Source organism: Anolis carolinensis, unplaced genomic scaffold (assembly GCF_035594765.1).
Source record: "Anolis carolinensis isolate JA03-04 unplaced genomic scaffold, rAnoCar3.1.pri scaffold_13, whole genome shotgun sequence".
Classification (NCBI taxonomy): Eukaryota; Metazoa; Chordata; class Lepidosauria; order Squamata; family Dactyloidae; genus Anolis; species Anolis carolinensis.
The window spans coordinates 15321429-15339245 of record NW_026943824.1 but is presented as its reverse complement, the minus strand read 5'-3'; the positions used below and the strand labels follow the sequence as shown (position 1 = coordinate 15339245).

General features: G+C 39.3%; 1 protein-coding gene across 3 annotated transcripts; it reads left to right on the top strand.

Annotated features, from left to right (window-relative positions):
• The first annotated feature begins 1745 nt into the window (after window positions 1–1745).
• alg1 (ALG1 chitobiosyldiphosphodolichol beta-mannosyltransferase) lies at window positions 1746–16846 on the top strand. Of its 3 annotated transcripts, XM_008121860.3 has the most exons (13): window positions 1746–1974; window positions 4106–4183; window positions 5801–5904; window positions 7348–7496; window positions 8923–9012; window positions 9608–9724; window positions 10433–10557; window positions 12056–12094; window positions 12929–12988; window positions 13544–13654; window positions 14125–14239; window positions 15402–15477; window positions 16629–16846. In XM_008121860.3, exons 1-13 carry the CDS (start codon window positions 1770–1772, stop codon window positions 16779–16781), a joined length of 1422 nt encoding a protein of 473 aa, XP_008120067.1. In that variant the 5' UTR covers window positions 1746–1769; the 3' UTR covers window positions 16782–16846. The 3 variants fall into 3 exon arrangements, with proteins under 3 accessions (XP_008120067.1, XP_008120068.1, XP_062820344.1); XM_008121861.3 differs by lacking the exon at window positions 15402–15477; XM_062964274.1 differs by lacking the exons at window positions 12056–12094; window positions 12929–12988.
• The last annotated feature ends 971 nt before the right edge of the window (window positions 16847–17817 follow it).

Sequence of the window (17817 nt, the reverse complement as noted above, 5' to 3'; positions counted from 1 at the left end):
GCAGTGACGTTGACTGGCTATATCTGCCTAGAAGATCAGGGGGCAGAGGACTCTTACAAGTAAAGCAAGCAGTCAAAGAAGAAGAACATGCCCTGGCAGAATAGGTCAAGCAAAGTGAAGAACCTGCTTTGATTGAAGTCAAAAATCAGAAACTCCTCAAAACACAGCAGACAAAAAACCAGTACAAGAAAACCGCACTACAAACTAGAGCTGACAGCTGGCACAACAAAACACTGCATGGAAAGTTCCTTGACAAAATTGAAGGAAAAGCTGATAAGGAGAAGACCTGGCTCTGGCTCACGAATGGGACCCTGAAGAAGGAGACAGAAGGCCTGATCCTTGCAGCCCAGGAGCAAGACATCAGAACAAAGGCAATTCAGGCCAAGATTGAAAAATCAGCTGATGACCCAAAATGCAGACTGTGCAAGGAAACCGACGAAACCATTGATCATATCCTCAGCTGCTGTAAGAAAATCGCACAGACAGACTACAAACAGAGGCACAACTATGTGGCCCAAATGATTCATTGGAACTTATGCCTCAAGTACCACCTCCCAGCAGCAAAGAACTGGTGGGATCACAAACCTGCAAAAGTATTGGAAAATGAACATGCAAAGATACTGTGGGACTGCCGAATCCAGACTGACAAAGTTCTGGAACACAACACACCAGACATCACAGTTGTGGAAAAGAACAAGGTTTGGATCATTGATGTCGCCATCCCAGGTGACAGTCGCATAGATGAAAAACAACAGGAAAAACTCAGCCGCTATCAGGACCTCAAGATTGAACTTCAAAGACTCTGGCAGAAACCAGTACAGGTGGTCCCGGTGGTGATGGGCACACTGAGTGCTGTGCCAAAAGATCTCAGCCGGCATTTGGAAACAATAGACATTGACAAAATCACCATCTGCCAACTGCAAAAGGCCACCCTACTGGGATCTGCACACATCATCAGAAAATACATCACACAGTCCTAGACACTTGGGAAGTGTTCGACTTGTGGTTTTGCGAAACGAAATCCAGCATGTCTATCTTGTTTGCTGTGCCATACAACGTCGTTGTGTTGATAATAATAATAATAAATACAGGAAAATAATACAAGTAATAATAAATAGAGTAAAATAATAAATGAAATAATAATAATAATAATAAGATAGGAAATAGTTTACTATTTTCTGGCTTATGGTCCCTTCAGGAGGAGATTAAAAACATGTCTCGTCCGACAGGCCGTTGTTTAATTCTGGCCAGCCCAATGACCTGATTGTGCCACTCTGCACTTTAATTTTGATAGTTAACTTATTCACAGGTTGTACTGCATTTTGGGAAAAATCTTTTTATAATTCTTATATTTTTACTGGGATTTTACATACAATGCTGCTTTTATACTTATATGTTTTAGATTTATGTACTGTGCATTATGGTTCAGATGTGGCACTATGGTGCTTCTGTGAGCAACCCTGAGTCCTCCTGGGGAAATGGTGGCAGGGTGCAAATAAAGACTATTTATTTATTTACTTACCCAGGCTTTTCCTGCTGTCTGCAGGTAGGCCAACTTGGTCGCTTCCACTATGTCAGCTATTGCTGCCATTGCAATGTAAATTGGGAGAAATTGGTGGTAATGATTGTGTGAATAAACCAAATTGGGTTGTTTTTTTGCTTCTCGTAGACTTTTCTCCTCTTCCTAGCTCTAACCAGCAGAGGGCGCTGTCTCCTCCTGGCCTTTCCCAAAGAGCCGCTCTAGCCTTCCCGCTTCCTTTTCCTCCAAGATGGCGGCCCTAGTCATCGCTGCGGCCGGGCTGCTCTTGCTGCCGCTGCTGCTGTTGCTATGGCAACGGCGGTTGAGGCCTAGCGGGGCCCAGGCCCGAGTGGCGGTAGTGGTCCTGGGGGACCTGGGACGGAGCCCCCGCATGCAGTACCACGCGCTCTCGCTGGCTCTCCGCGGGCGCCGCGTCGCCTTGGTCGGCTACTCAGGTAAGCCGTGGCCCGCTTCCGGGGGAAGAAAGAGGGAGAGTGGGAGCGCTCTGCGCATGCTCAGAGGACATCTCGCTTAGCGCCAGGTCCCAACTAAAGTACAGTAGAGTCTCACTTATCCAAGATAAACGGGCCGGAAGAATGTTGGATAAACGAATATGTTGGATAATAAGGAGAGATTAAGGAAAAGCCTATTAAACATCAAAATAAGTTATGATTTTACAAATTAAGCACCAAAAATCATGTTATACAACAAATTTGACAGAAAAAGTACAGTTCAATACATGGTATTGTTATGTAGTAATAATTACTGTATTTACGAATTTAGTACCAAAATATCATGATGTATTGAAAACATTGACTACAAAAATGCGTTGGATAATCCAGAACGTTGGATAAGCGAGTGTTGAATAAGTGAGACTCTACTGTAAATCCATTGAGTGTGGATTTGTCACACTTTGCTTTCTTCTGAGGCTGAGAGTGTGTGACTGCCATAGCCCACCATCCAAAAGGTTTCCATCACAGATGGCATTTGAACCTCATATTCAGATATCTTTTTGTGTAGTGTCATAGTTTATTTTCTTTAACCACCCTCCTTAAAACCAAATCACTGGCTGTCATTAAATGTATCCACAGGTTCCAGTTCACAGCTAATCTATTATACCTTGCCTGCATTTATTTTGGATGGGGTCTTACTTAAGCGATCCCTCGTAGGCCGAGGATGATGGTCCTCCAGTTATAGGGTCTTGGGATGTGTCCGTAGATGGCTGAAGAGACCGATTCTTGATCTGCATGTTTTCCCGCAATGAGGACATCGGTTTCCAGACGGAAGGCAGTCTCAGTCAGGGTTGGCTTGACGGGCCTTCCTCTTGGCACGTTTCTCCCTTAAGCCCTCCATTCGTGCCTCTTCGAATTCCGCAGCACTGCTGGTCACAGCTGACTTCCAATTAGAGCGCTCAAGGGCCAGGGCTTCCCAGTTCTCAGTGTTTATGCCACAGTTTTTAAGGCTGGCTTTAAGCCCATCTTTAAATCTCTTTTCTTGCCCACCAACATTACGTTTTCCATTCTTGAGTTCGGAGTAGAGAAACTGCTTTGGGAGACGGTGATCGGGCATTTGGATGTGGCCAGTCTAGCAGAGTTGATGGCGTAGGAGCATCGCTTCAATGCTGGTGGTCTTTGCTTCTTCCAGCATGCTGACATTTGTCCACCTGTCTTCCCAAGAGATTGGCAGGATTTTTCTGAGGCAACGCTGATGTAAACTCTCTAGGAGTTGAGTGTGATATATGTCACTGTCCACATTTTGCAGGCGTACAGCAGGGTTGGGAGGACAATGCCTTTATAAACAAGCACCTTGGTCTCTCTATAGATTTCCCGGTCATCAAACACTCTCTGCTTCATACGGAAAAATGCTGCACTCGCAGAGCTCAGGCGGTGTTGTATTTCAGTGTCAATGTTGACTTTTGTGGAGAGGTGGCTGCCAAGGCAGCAGAAATGGTCAACATTTTCTAATGTTACACCATTAAGTTGTATTCCTGGCATTGCAGAGAGATTACCTGGTGCCTGTTGGAAGAGCACTTTGGTTTTCTTGATGTTCAATGAGAGGCTGAGCTTCTCGTATGCTTCTGCGAAGGTGTTGAGAGTGGCTTGTAGGTCTTTTTCTGAATGCGCACATGGGCTCACCATGCTAGGAACAGAATTATATTCTTTGCACACACAAAAAAAACCCTCCCCCACACAAAGAATTAAAATATTGTACTATTATGAAAAAAACAGAACTGTTAAAATGTCATGTGTTTAAATTGTCATGTGTTATGTCATGTATTTGTATAGGCATCTAATCATGCCAGTGTTGTAAGCCGCCCTGAGTCCCTTCGGGTGAGAAGGACGGGATATAAATATTGGAAATAAATAAATAAATATAAGATGTGACTGTGTCCCATGTTATTTGTGGCCCCTGAATCCAACCAAAATTAAAAGTCAAATTAGCCAGATGGCAGTCTTAGATTTCCAGTTGTCACCCGACTCCATGCAATGTTACTTTCACCCAGTCTGCATCTCCTTGATTTGGATGCTGTTATTTGTTTGTATGTACTGAATGAATAATTGTAACAGTTTATGCTTTTCTTTCAAGGCACGCAGCCACATAGTGACATTCTACGAAATGGAAACATCGAGATTGTCCATATGACTGAGCTGAAAATATGGCAAGGTAGAATGCATGCCTCTTGTTTTTTTTGTTTTTTTAAACTAGCACTGTTTTTCCAAATAAAAGTGGTTTGGATAGAAAAATCTAAGGGCATGACATTGTGTGTACTCTATAAAGCTAATGGAGAATAGGGCAGGCAAGTGAGGTATTGGCATTACAAAACTAGAGTGAATTTGGTGCCATTTCTCCACTGTTTTTCCCCTTTGTGGGGTCCCAGAGACTGGGAGAAGACAACTTAATCCAGTAATGGATTTAATATAGAGGTGGATTGAAATGTTTTAACCTGTAAATTAACATTGACCGCTTCTACACTGCCATATAATCCAGACCAGGGGACCCCAAACTAAGGCCCGGGGGCCGGATGCGGCCCTCCAAGGTCATTTACCTGGCCCCCGCCCTTAGTTTTATAATATAATATTTTTATATCATTTTAAATAATATAATATATTGTATATACATATAATATTGATAATAATATAATGTTATACAATATAATACTAATAATAATACCATATAATAATATTAATTCTATATTACATATAATATTACAGTATAGTGGTATAGTTCAATAAAGTAATATATAATGTTAATATTCTACTATGCTAATAATATAATATATTGTATGTACAGCTGCTCTGAGTCCCCTTCCTCTGAAGGGTGGATATAAATGTAATAAATAAATGTAGTAAATGAATAAATAAATAATTTTAGACTTAGGCTCGCCCAAAGTCTGAAATGACTTGAAGGCACACAACAACAACAACAATCGACAACACAAATCCTAATTAACTTGATTATCTCATTTGCCAGAAGTAGGCCCACATTTTCCATTGAAATCCTGATAGGTTTATGTTGGTTAAAATTGTTTTAATTTTTAAATATTGTATTGTTCTTTCATGGTTGTTGTTGTTTTGCACTACAAATAAGACATGTGCAGTGTGCATAGGAATTTGTTCGGTTTTTTTTCAAATGATAATTTGGCCCCTCAACAGTCTGAAGGATTGTTGACCGGCCCTCTGCTTTAAGAGTTTGAGGACCCCTGATCCAGACTCTCAAGGCAAATAATCCACATTGTCTGCTTTGAACTGGATTAAATGAATCAACGCTGCCATATAATCCAGTTCAAAACAGATAATCTGAATTTTATAGGGCCATATTGTGCTCTTTAGTTGCATAATTTTGTTCATTGGCTTCCCAGTTGTCGTAGAATGATGAGATTATTCAAATATAGGTACTTATTATTATACTAAAGTATATTATTATTATTATTATACTTTATAAGACAGATACAAAAAAATTAAAGAACACAAACATTTTTGGGTGGATACAAAAGTTAAAATACTAGAAATATAATTAAAATTACATTCAAAGCTAACCCCCCCCCCGACCCCTACAATCCCACCCAGAACTTCCCCAAAGTATTGAGTCTTGACCTGAAAGTTCAGGATTGGAAAATTATTGCATGAGAGAGTAATATATGCTATCGGTTTTCACAGAAACACACTAATGTCTGCTTGTTGTTAAATTAAAATATATTTGCTCCTTCTCCCCCTAATGCTTAAGACAGCTTCGATGACAACCTGTCTGAGTTTTTGATACTATATTATTTCCTTTCTGCAGTTGGGCCAAAAGTTTTCCAGTATCTTGCAAAAGTCATTTTGCAGAGCCTCCAGTTGTTGTATACGATGCTGAGTATAAACAAACCAGGTCATGTCCTCCTCCAGGTACATCCATCTCCTAGTTTTTTTTACTTTGTTTCTGTTTGTAAATCAGTGATTATGGAGTAGAAGTTAAGAGTCCTGAGGGTTGAATCCCTAGGAAGGGATGCATGGAGTGACCTCTCAACCTGACCTACTTCACAGGGTTATTGTGAGGACAATAATATGGATGGTAAGGGAGAATAGTGGTCTAAATCCAATAGTTAGGTCCAACTGGTATAGCATTGCTAATGAATGGGGACTTAGAAAGTCAGCATTTCCATAGGCTTAATTAACTCAATTGGTCCAATCCAGTGAAGGCTAACAAATGAATCTAGGTCTCTGCGCACTACTATAGTTTAAGGCAGGGGTCCCCAAACTTTTTAAACAGGGGGCCAGTTCATGGTCTCTCAAACCGTTGGAGGGCCGGACTATAGTTTTAAAAAAAAACTATGAACAAATTCATATGCACACTGCACATATCTTATTTTGAAATAAAAAAACAAAATACAGCCTCAGTGTTAATCATCATCATTATCATCATCATCAAAATAATAAAGTGGGTTGGAAAAGACCCCTTGGGCCATTTAGTTCAACCCCTTCTGCCTTTGTGCACCAAAAGCACAAAGCACCCCTGACAGATGGCCACCCAGCCTCAATGTTGTTGTTGTTGTTGTTGATGATGATGATGATAATAATAATAATAATAATAATAAATCACAGAGTCCTAAATGCTTGGGAAGCATTCGATTTGTGATTTTGTGATTTGAAATCCAGCATATAGATCTCATTTCCTGTGTTATACTATGTCTTTGTGCCAATAACAACAACAACAATAACAACAAAGAGAGTTGAAAGAGACCCCTTATGCTATTTAGTCCAATCCTCTTCTGCTTTTGTGCACCAAAAACATTAGCAAAGCACCCCTTAATAATTAATTAATAATAATAAAAATGCCATTATAAATAAGTAAAGCTTTGGAAGGCATGCACCAGGAGGAGGAGGAGGAGGGAGCTGCCGCAGCGGGGAACAGATAAATGGCTTGGATGGGCCGCATGTGGCCCCCGGGCCTTAGTTTGGGGACCCCTGGTTTAAGGAAAGGAATTGGCAAAACCACCTCTTGCCTAAGAAGATCCTATAATAATAATATAATAATTTATTTTATTTATATTCTGCTCTATCTTCCTGAGGGGACTCAGAGCGGATTACAGAATACATATATAGCAAACATTCAATGCCATTATATAATTGACAACAAAGACAGACAGTACATAGAGGCAAGGCTTCACTTTTTTTCATTTCCAGCATCTGGAGGCTGAGCTTGACTCGGCCATGGGGAAGTACTGATGTTCCATTTTTCCATGTCAATGTGTGCCTCCCTGATCAAATTGTTGGCATGTTTTTTCAAAGTACCTTTTACCTCCCCGCCATATTAAACCTGTTCTCTTTTGCCCTCATTTCATGAACAAGAATCCTCCAGGTCTGCCCAGCATAGCAGTGACATGGTTAGTTTGTCTTCTCCAAGGGAGCAAGTTCATCATCGATTGGCACAACTACGGATATACAATCATGAGCCTGACACATGGAAAGAGGCACCCTATAGTGCGGATTGCAAAATGGTTTGTAAAATTTCTTCTTTTTTAATAATCATAATAAACAGTTGGTCAATATGCAGTGATGTGTGTTCCAAAAATGCAAAACTTGCATAGACTTTTTTCTATGTTATGTTTTTGAAAGCACCAAGTCAAATCTTTTAAAAGGTTTAACAGAATTGTATATGTGTGTGTGTGTGTATATATGTGTGTGTGTGTGTGTATATGTGTGTGTGTGTGTTGTGTGTATTCAGTTTTGCTGCAGTTGAGCTCAGTTCTTTGCCCAGTGTTTTTTCTGCTTGTTTCATTGTCGAGGATTGTTTTTATCTGTTTTTAGTCTTACTTAAATGTTAATTTAATTTAAATGTTAAATATTAATTTAAGATGTTATCTTATATTGTATGGGACATTGAATGCCTGCCTTGTTTTGGAAGCCACCCAGAATCCCCTCGGGGAGAGAGGGCAGGTTAAAAATAAAATTATTATTATTATTATTACTGACACAAAGACATAGCATGACACAGCAAACGAGATCTATATGCTGGATTTCGTATCACAAAATCACAAGTTGAACACTTATTGTTATTATTAAAAACCTGGCTCTTCCAAAAGGCCTTTGACGTTTAATTGTTGATGAACTGATCCATCTGCCCATTCTATAATAGCCCCATTGTTGATGTGTTGCCACTATTATACCGCACTTTATTGTCCATTTCAACTGTGAAATTACCTTTCCTCATTTCGGAACATTCTGCACTTTGCCTGGGATCTATGAATTAGTCTCCTGTTTTTAACACTGTATGCTGCATGTTGATTTTAATGATTGTTTTTTATTGATGCTGATGTTTTTATTGGGATAATTGTGTTATTGCTCTGTTATTGTTATTTGATTGTTGTGCCGGGCAAGGCCCTATGTAAGCCGCCCCGAGTCCCTTCGGGGAGATGGGCCGGGGTATAAAAATAAAGCTATTATTATTATTATTATTATTATTATTATTATTATTATTATTATCATCTTATTTTATGACACAGCAAAAAAATTGTTGTTGTTGTTGTTGTTGTTGTTGTTATTATTATTATTATTATTATTATTATTATTATTATTATTATTATATACTGGTAGTTTATTCACAACTTGCACTTGACACTTTGTTCAAGCCAGTGATCCTAGAATTCTGCATTATTGTTTCTTAAAATTACATTTTTCAGCTTGAAATGATGCTGATGTTTGAAGTTGTAATGAAGTGTAGATTACATTTCTGGGGCTTAAAGGGGATTAAGAAATGAAAGGTTGGTAGCAGAGAATTTGCAGTCATTTGGTTCAGATTTTATTTTTATATTTTTAAAAAATCATTGCAACTGCAGGGGAAAGATAAATTTCCCTGCAGATGTCTTGAACAAGGATTCATAGATATCAGGATTCAGTAATGGATGGAAGCTCACTTGCTTTCAGGTATGAAGAAGTCTTTGGCCGCTTCTCTGATGACAACATTTGTGTGACCAATGCAATGAAAGAGGACCTTGGGAAGAATTGTAATATCAGGTAAATCAAGGGCTGAAAATAGGGTGTCATGGGTTGCTGTGGGTTTTCTGGGCTGTATGGCCGTGTTCCAGTAGCATTCTCTCCTGATGTTTTACCCGCATCTATGACAGGCATCCTCAGAGGTTGTGAGTTCTGTTGGAAACTAGGCAAGTGGGGTTTATATATCTGGAATGTTCAGGGTGGGAGAAAGAACTCTTGTCTGTTGGAGGCAAGTGTGAATGTTGTAATTGGCCACCTTGATTAGCATTTAATAGTCTTGCAGCTTCAAAGTCTGTCTGCTTCTTGCTTGGCGCCAGCTTCAAAGTCTGGCAGGTAGCAGACAAACTTTGATACTATTATTTACCTGTGTAACCGTCAAGCCAAAATCAGACCCGCAGCACCATCCCTTCCTTGTGCTCCAGATATGAATAAACTATATCTTCCTGAGACTAATGGAATTGTAAGTCAAAAACATCTAGTGGTTTAGCTGCTTACCTCTGAATGAGAGATCTTCAGTCTTAATTGTGTGTGTGTGTTTGGGAAGATGCATGCTTTTGTTTCTTAGCCTGTTTGTGACTTTATCTTTGTTATCATCACCAAACCGTTTGTGTTGCAGAGCGATAACCCTGTATGACAAGCCGGCATCATTCTTCAAAGAGACACCTTTGAGCGACCAGCATCACTTATTTATGAAACTCATCAAAGACTATGCTCCCTTTAGAGCCTTGCCGGGGTAAGTTAGAAGCATGTTTGTCCTTTGATGTTGATATTATTATTATTATTATTATTATTATTATTATTATTATTATTATTATTATTATTATTATTTTATTCATTACCCACCTTTACGTTTGGCTTGAGACAGGGCACAACATAGTCAACGGCATCTATGAAAGCACATCGGTTAATTTAAAAGGTTGCTCATAATATGAAAACAGAGGCAAATCTTTTCTGATTTTGTGTTTTCTCAGACGGGTATTTATTTATTTATTAGCTACATTTATATGCTGCCCTTCTCACCCCGAAGGGGACTCAGAGCGGCTTACAAATTAAATTTACATACAATATTATATTAGCATAGTACAATACTGGTAATAAATTACTATATTGTACTGTATCAATATATTGTAATACTATTAGTAATATTACATGTAAAATATAATATATAATTAATATTATATTGTATTATTAGTATTATATTGTATTACAATTGTATTGACAGGACAGGCAAATAAACTAATAAATGGGTGAAAATATACGTGAAATGTTAGGACTCTCAAATGGAGTAGCTTGCGACTGTTCCTCTTTCATCGCTGCCTGTCTCTGATTTGCTCTTCATTGTGTAGTTCTGAGAGTCATATTTTTTATTCCAGTTCTGATGTTTTTGCTTGATGTGCATATACTTTTAAAGTCTGGTCTTTAAAGTGCTCTTTCCTCTCAGAGCAGAGTCCAATCTCCCAGGCCAAGTTGAGAAATCTGCTTTTACGCAACTCGATGTTGGAAGTGGGGACGTGATGCTCCAAAAGGGCCGACCAGCTCTCCTCGTCAGTAGCACTAGCTGGACAGGTCTTGACTATATATTTTTATCTTTTCCTCTGGTATATTTGAATTGTGACATGCAAACTGAGCTTCTCTGCTGTGAACAATATGAGGAAATTCCGCATCCTTTAGCAGAATCTTTCTTGAGACTTTTGGGAATTCTTTCTAACTTTGGGGGAATATAGATGACCACTTACAAGATGAAACCCCAAAACAGAATTGAGTATAATACAGTTTGGGCACCCCTTATCCAGAAATCCCATAAAATGGTTCATATGAGTAGCTGAGACACCGATTCCATTGTTTTCTGATGGTTAAGTGTCCCCAAACTTTGTTTCGTGCACAAAACGATTAAAATGTTGTGTACCAAATAAACTTCAGGTTTTGTGTAGAAGGCATATATGAAGCACTAATGGATTACGTGTTTAGACTTGGGTTCCATTTCCAAAATATCTCATCACATACAGTAGAGTCTCACTTATCCAACATAAACGGGCCGGCAAAATGTTGGATAAGCGAATATGTTGGATAGTAAGGAGGCATTATGGAAAAGCCTATTAAACATCAAATTAGGTTATGATTTTACAAATGAAGCACCAAAACATCATTTTAGACAACAAATTTGGCAGAAAAAGTAGTTCTATACGCAGTAATGCTATGTAGTAATTACTATATTTATTAATTTAGCACCAAAATATCACGATATATTGAAAACATTGACTCCAAAAATGTGTTGGATAATCCAGAACGTTGGATAAGCGAGTGTTGGATAAGTGAGACTCTACTGTACCTATAATATTTCCAAAATCCAAAAGACTTCTAGAGATTTGGAATAATACTGAATCTGTATCAATATTTGGCCATTAGCTGTTTTTAAAAGGGAAAATTGTAGAGACTTCTAGGACATCTCATACAGAGGTCTGTTGGGTTGCTTATTTGTTGGCTTGTAAATCAGAATGCTTTCATCATTGATAATTTATTTTGGTTTGTTTTGGAATGTTGGATTTTAATAACTGTGTTTGCATTTTCATGTTTCTCTATGGTTTATTGTTTTATCCGGGCTTGGCCCCATGTAAGCCGCCCCGAGTCCCTTTGGGGTGATGGAGGCGGGGTATAAAAATAAAGTATTATTATAATATTATTATTATTATTATTATTATTGCACATAATGAGGAGCTGCGGTGGTGCAGTGGATTAAACCCTTGTGCCAGCTGAACTGCGGACCTGAAGGTTGGGTTGCTGACTTAAAGTTTGCCGGTTCGAATCTGTGAGATGCGGTGAGCTCCCATCTGTCAGCTCTAGCTTGCGGGATATGAGAGAAGCCTCCCAGCTAACACATCCAAGCGTCCCCTGGCCGAGGTCTCTGTAGATAGCCAATTCTCTCACATCAGTAATAACTTGCTGTATGTTCTCAAATCACTTCTGATATAAAAAAATAAATGAACTTTTAGTTGAAACCACACTTTTGGGAACTGAAATGCATCTAGATTCAACTTTTTCCTTTCTCTCATGTTTTTCTTACTAGAGGATGAAGATTTTTCCATCCTCTTAGAAGCCTTAGAAGGTAGGTTGCCCAGAGTGTGTTCTGTATTACTTCAGAAACCAATTGTTTGATCATTCTGGCATCCATTGTGGGGCCTGTTGTGATTTCTCTTCATTACTTTGCCTGGAACTTAGAGCTTTTTTCTCCATCATAGGGAAAGTATAGGGTACCCAAAGACTTCTTCCTACTGTGGGAATCCTCAGGTTTTCAATGGCTCTAGGGTGGCTCATATCAATGCCTCAAATAAAATTGGAAAAAAGTATAGTTAACAACCAGTGCTCATTTTTTCCCTGCTGTATTTTTCTATTCTCATTCCACTTTGGAATCTAGTTGTAATCAACTTCGGATGTAATTATTTCCTTCCTTGTTTTAACATCATGGATTTTGAAATTATGACATTCCTAAAATGGGAATGTGCCTCTCCCCCTGTCTGTCCCTTTTCTTAAAGAATCATTGAATGTTGGTTGTTATTATTATTATTATTATTATTATTATTATTATTATTATTATTATTATTATTATTATTATTATTATTATATACACAGCAAGATTAATACACAGCAAACAAGATCACTATGCTGGCTGTTGTATTGGATCACACGTCGGACACTTCCCAAGTGTCTAGGACTGTGTGATGTATCGGCGAATAATGCGCACGGCCTGTTGCAGCTGACAGATAGTAATTTTGTCAGCACTTATTGTGTTTAGTGCTTTAGGCGCAGCACCCAGTGTGCCGATCACCACTGGGACCACCTTGACTGTCTTGTGCCAGAGTCTTTGCAGTTCCATCTTTAAATCCTCATATAAGTTATTGTTATTGATATGGTAAGACACTTTTCTCTCTTAATTCCGCAGACTATGAAAATGCTCTCAATGGTGGAGCAAAACTGCCTCCTTTAGTGTGTGTGATAACAGGTAAGATGTTTTAATTGTTAATGTTAATTTCCTTTAAGCTCCTACATTCTATGTATACATGGAGAGTGTTACTAAGAAACTTTCTGCTCATTGAGGCATTATTCCTTGCATTTGATGAAGTGAGCTACCATCCAGGAAAACGTAGACTGTGCTAATCTTCAAAGGTTCTTTTGCTGTGAGAAACTGACATGTTTAGTCTCTCTACAAAATTCTTTTCCTGCCCTACAATTCCCAGAACCAGTTTTGCCGCTGATTCTGGAAGTTGCATTGTGTAAAGAAGTCATTTTTCTAAGCTGTGCTCTGGGTGTACAAATAGCAATAATAACTTTATTTTTCTACCCCACCTCCATCTTGGCGCGGCTTACATATGGCACAAGGTGCCTAAAACAAGGCATAAAATAAACACACAGTACAATACAAAATATAAACACTAGTATATAAAACAATTTGAGCTCAGAGCAGCACCCAATAACCTAAAGTGTCACAAAATGATCCTCACTCATGTGGTGTCACCTTTTCTGGCTTAACGCTGTCCATTTTTGTATGTCTGAAAAGGCAAAGGACCTCTGAAGGAATATTATAACAAGCTGATTGAAAAACTGCAGTTCAAGCATATCCAGATCTGCACTCCCTGGTTGGAAGCGGAGGACTACCCTGTCCTGCTCGGTGAGGACTTCCTTCAAAACTCTCCATACTTTAATGCAACCATACCTTCCCTAAGACTGTAGCAGCTCATTTTCTTACAAGGAGATCATACTATTAAATCCAGTCCTTTATAGATCTGCCTTTGTTTAAGCTTCTGCTTAGTGGTCTCTCTTAAGGTAGGAGGGAAACTTTGTCCTTGTATTGCTTTCTTTTCCCTCTTTCCCCTTTCCTTGAAGGCAATGCTCACAAAACAATGTCACTCCCAGTCCTTCTGTGCAATGGCTTGAGCTCTTGACCAAAAAAGCTGATGTTTTGTTAGAGCTTGTTCTACAATCCCAGCGCATGCACCAGCTTAGTCCAATGCAAACTCCTCATTGTGAAAGTTCCAGCCATCCTTGATTCATTCTGGCAGAAGCCTGGATGAGAGCTGGCATCCTGTTGCAAGGAGACATCTTTGCAGAATGAACGCTGAAGGTGATTCGCTCTTGCAGGTTCAGCAGACTTGGGTGTTTGCCTCCACAAGTCTTCCAGTGGGTTGGATCTGCCGATGAAGGTGGTGGACATGTTTGGCTGCTGCCTGCCGGTCTGTGCAGTCCACTTCCAGTGGTAAGTGTTTAAAATTTGGTTGGTGAAGCAAAGGTAGAAGGATCTCCTGCGGTTAGATAACCTCATGCAAACAAACGCAAAAGACACCAACAGGTTGGTATTCTCACACACACTGAGTAAGAACAGAGAGTTCAATAACTTTTTAAACTACCCTATTTTAAAGGAGACAGAGCAGGGTTTTTAATCACATAAGCCATGGAGAAAGGGGACATGCAAATGTGTTTGGGAGGCTCATAAAAACAGACAGCGAAAAAGCATGTGAGATCATTTATTTATTACAATATTTATATCCCGCCCTTCTCACCCAACAGGGGACTCAGGGCGGCTTACAATAAAACGCATATATAAAAATTATACAGTGCAATATAAATCAGTTAAAAAATTATTATTTACTTACATCAGTATTCATTAACTGTTAGGTTTCTTATATTATTGTTTAACCTTACTTCTGTATATTTTAATATACATATATTTTAATATATGTATTAATATAAGCTGGTGATGGCATAATTCTGTCCTGAATTTTATTAGGTCCCCATCATTTGTGTATTTTAACTTATTCTGTTATTCTTACATAGCTGCTGCAGTTCCTCCACCAATGTAGTTGACAGAACCGTACCTGGTGTTTGACTGATATTATTAACTGTTGTAAAATTCTTGTTTTATCGTATTACTGTTTTCTTTTGTATATTGCGAATTGTATTTATGCTGCTGTTTTGCTTAATTATGCTGTTCGGGCTTTGCCCCATGTAAGCCACCCCGAGTCTCTGTGGGGAGATGGTGGTGGGGTATAAATAAAGTTGTTGTTGTTATTGTTATTATTATTTATTATATGTTGGATATGTGCTCTGTAGGTACTGAACAAGTGCCTGTGTAAGCCGCCTTGAGTCCCCTTCGGGGTTGAGAAAGGCGGGTTACAAATGTGGTAAATAAATAATAAATAAATAGTTAATTCTTGAAGTGTTTGGTCTCTTTCAGGCTGTGCAATGTGCAGAGATGTGACTTACATCATAGGGGGCCTGAAGGGATTTCAGATTCCTAGCTGGCTTCCTCCACACAGGTTTTACCTGAGAATGGGCAAAAGTAAGGAAAGAAAGCCTTCCCTGAACTGATTCTTGCCACTAAATATTTTCCTGCCCCATCTTTCTTTATTTCACTGTAGTTTACATGAGCTTGTGAAGCATGAAGTGAATGGTTTGGTGTTCAAGGACTCGAGTGAACTTGCAGAGCAACTGAAGGTAATAATAATAATAATAATATTAATAATAACAACAACTTTATTTTTATACCCTGCCCCATCTCCCCAAAGGGACTCGGGGCGGCTTACATGGGGCCTAGCCTGATAAAACAATCAAATATCAATGATACAACAATAAAACAATTAGACCAATAAAACATCAATTATCAATAAAACAATCGATAAAAACAACGCATAACAACACGTTTGAGAGCGTGTCTTAGAATCAAATGCCCATCCAACCTCTGTTCAAAGATATTTAAAGATGGAGAGTCCGTCAAGACGATCCATTCCACTTTTGAACAGCTCTTTGAGTAACAAAGCTCTTCCTGATATTTGGGTGGAATCTTTCCTCTGGTCATTTGCAGCCATTGCTTTATATTCTAATCTCGCAGTCACACATTGTTGCTTTCATGAGTCCAGTGTGTGTATTAATTGTTCTCTTCTTTGGGTGGCTGTAAGTTTGTATGGCCATGTTCCAGAAGCATTCTCTCCTGGCAGCTTACAGAACTCGGGGCGGCTTACAGAACTCAGGGCAGCTTACAGATCTTGTTCTTTATTTACTGTCTTGATTTTAGAGTTTTTAATACTGGTAGTCAGATTTTGTTCATTTTCATGGTTTCCTCCTTTCTGTTGAAATTGAAGCTGCAAGGCTATTCAATGCTAATCAAGCTGGCCAACTGCAACATTCACATTTGCCTCAGTTCTTTCTCCCACCCTGAATATTCCACAGATATATAAACCCCACTTGCCTAGTTTCCAACACACCTCACAACCTCTGAGGAGGCCTGCCATAGATGTGGGCGAAACATCAGGAGAGAGTGCTTCTGGAACATGGCCATACAGCCGTGAAAATTCACAGCAACCCAGTGATTCTGGCCATGAAAGCCTTCGACAACACATTATTCTCTTCATTTTTTTAAGCCAATACTCTATGGCTTGATCATTAATAAATGCCTATTGCAGACAACTATGAACTACTATATGGGAATAAATAAGGCAGTTTAATTTAAGACCCCTTTATTTGTAAAAAAATGTTTTTGTTGACCAGTTTTCAATAGTTGCTGGTATAGGATGCCGTTTGAAATGCAACATTTCCATTCTGCCTCAGATCCTGCTAATCTTTTTTCACATTCACATGTAACATTGCAGACGCTATTCTGGGAATTCCCTGCCGCGGAAGGCAAATTAAGATTATTCCGAAGAAACCTCCGCTCAGCCCGGCAGCTGCGGTGGGATGAAAGTTGGGAACAGGCAGTCCTTCCTCTCTTCAGCAGCAGCTCAGCCGAACAACATGGAAGTTAAATGTTCCTAAGTATTTGTAATGCTGGAAATGTGTTTGTAAATTAAAATCTTTTCTTAAAAAAGAAGTGATCTTATATCATGAGTCAAAAACTTATGGAAGGGTGCCCAACCTTTATGGCCTTCTGGTTATATTTAATGCTGGTTCAGGATTTGGGGAATGTAGGTATCTCTTGTTTATTTCTTCATGGCCATAGATCACATGTGTCAAACTCAAGGCCCCTCATTTTATGTTGCCCTTGTCGGCATGGAGGTCAGGGTGCAAGCTGGGTGGGTTTCTTCAAACTCCATCAATCATCAGCTCCAGCACCCTGATGAATTGGTTGCAATCATTTGCCACACCAATTCCTCTGTTCAATGTCAGACTCAAACACATCTGTTGTCTGAAGTCCAAACATTTATTCAGTATCTATAAAACATATTTACAAAGCATAGCAAAAGCCATTGCTCTGAGCTGGCATTCTTCTATTGCCTCTTCGCTCCGGCAAGCACAGCTCAACACACGGAGAGATAAGAAAACACATTCCTCAGTCCGAAGGAAGTTCCGACCTCCAAAGGCCTCCTATCATGCCTGATAGGTCATAGCAGGCTGTCAGTCAAAACTAGCCTGCTGTTAACTGTTTCATTGCTGAAACACACACTCTTGCCTAACAGCAGAAAACATTTGATTTACATTTCATACACATACAACCATAATCCAACAGCCCTTAGATACTGGACTACAACTCCCATATTCTTCATCATCAAACATCATGACTTGAGTTGATGGGTGTCGTGATACTGAAGAGGCTCAGTTGCGATGCCCCTTTTTAAGAAGGCAAACCTTGTGGAACCTCCCGAGGCCTGGTTTTTCAATAAGGAACTAAGAAATACAGATATTTATTTGCAAATACAGCTGTGGGTGATCATCCTGAAAGGAAAGCGGCCTTTCACCTTTTCCCCAGACTCAAGTGCTGTTGGGTTGCAATTCCCATTATCCCCAGATAATCAAAAGTGATGAGAGTTGTCGTTCAATAACATCCGAGGACCAAATTGAGTA

Excerpts from the sequence above, each read along its gene's own strand:
- alg1 (XM_008121860.3), top strand. The coding sequence starts at position 1,770 with ATGGCGGCCCTAGTCATCGCTGCGGCCGGGCTGCTCTTGCTGCCGCTG. Across the intron at positions 4,184-5,800 it reads TGAGCTGAAAATATGGCAAG|TTGGGCCAAAAGTTTTCCAG; the intron begins GTAGAATGCATG and ends TCCTTTCTGCAG. Across the intron at positions 13,655-14,124 it reads GGACTACCCTGTCCTGCTCG|GTTCAGCAGACTTGGGTGTT; the intron begins GTGAGGACTTCC and ends TCGCTCTTGCAG.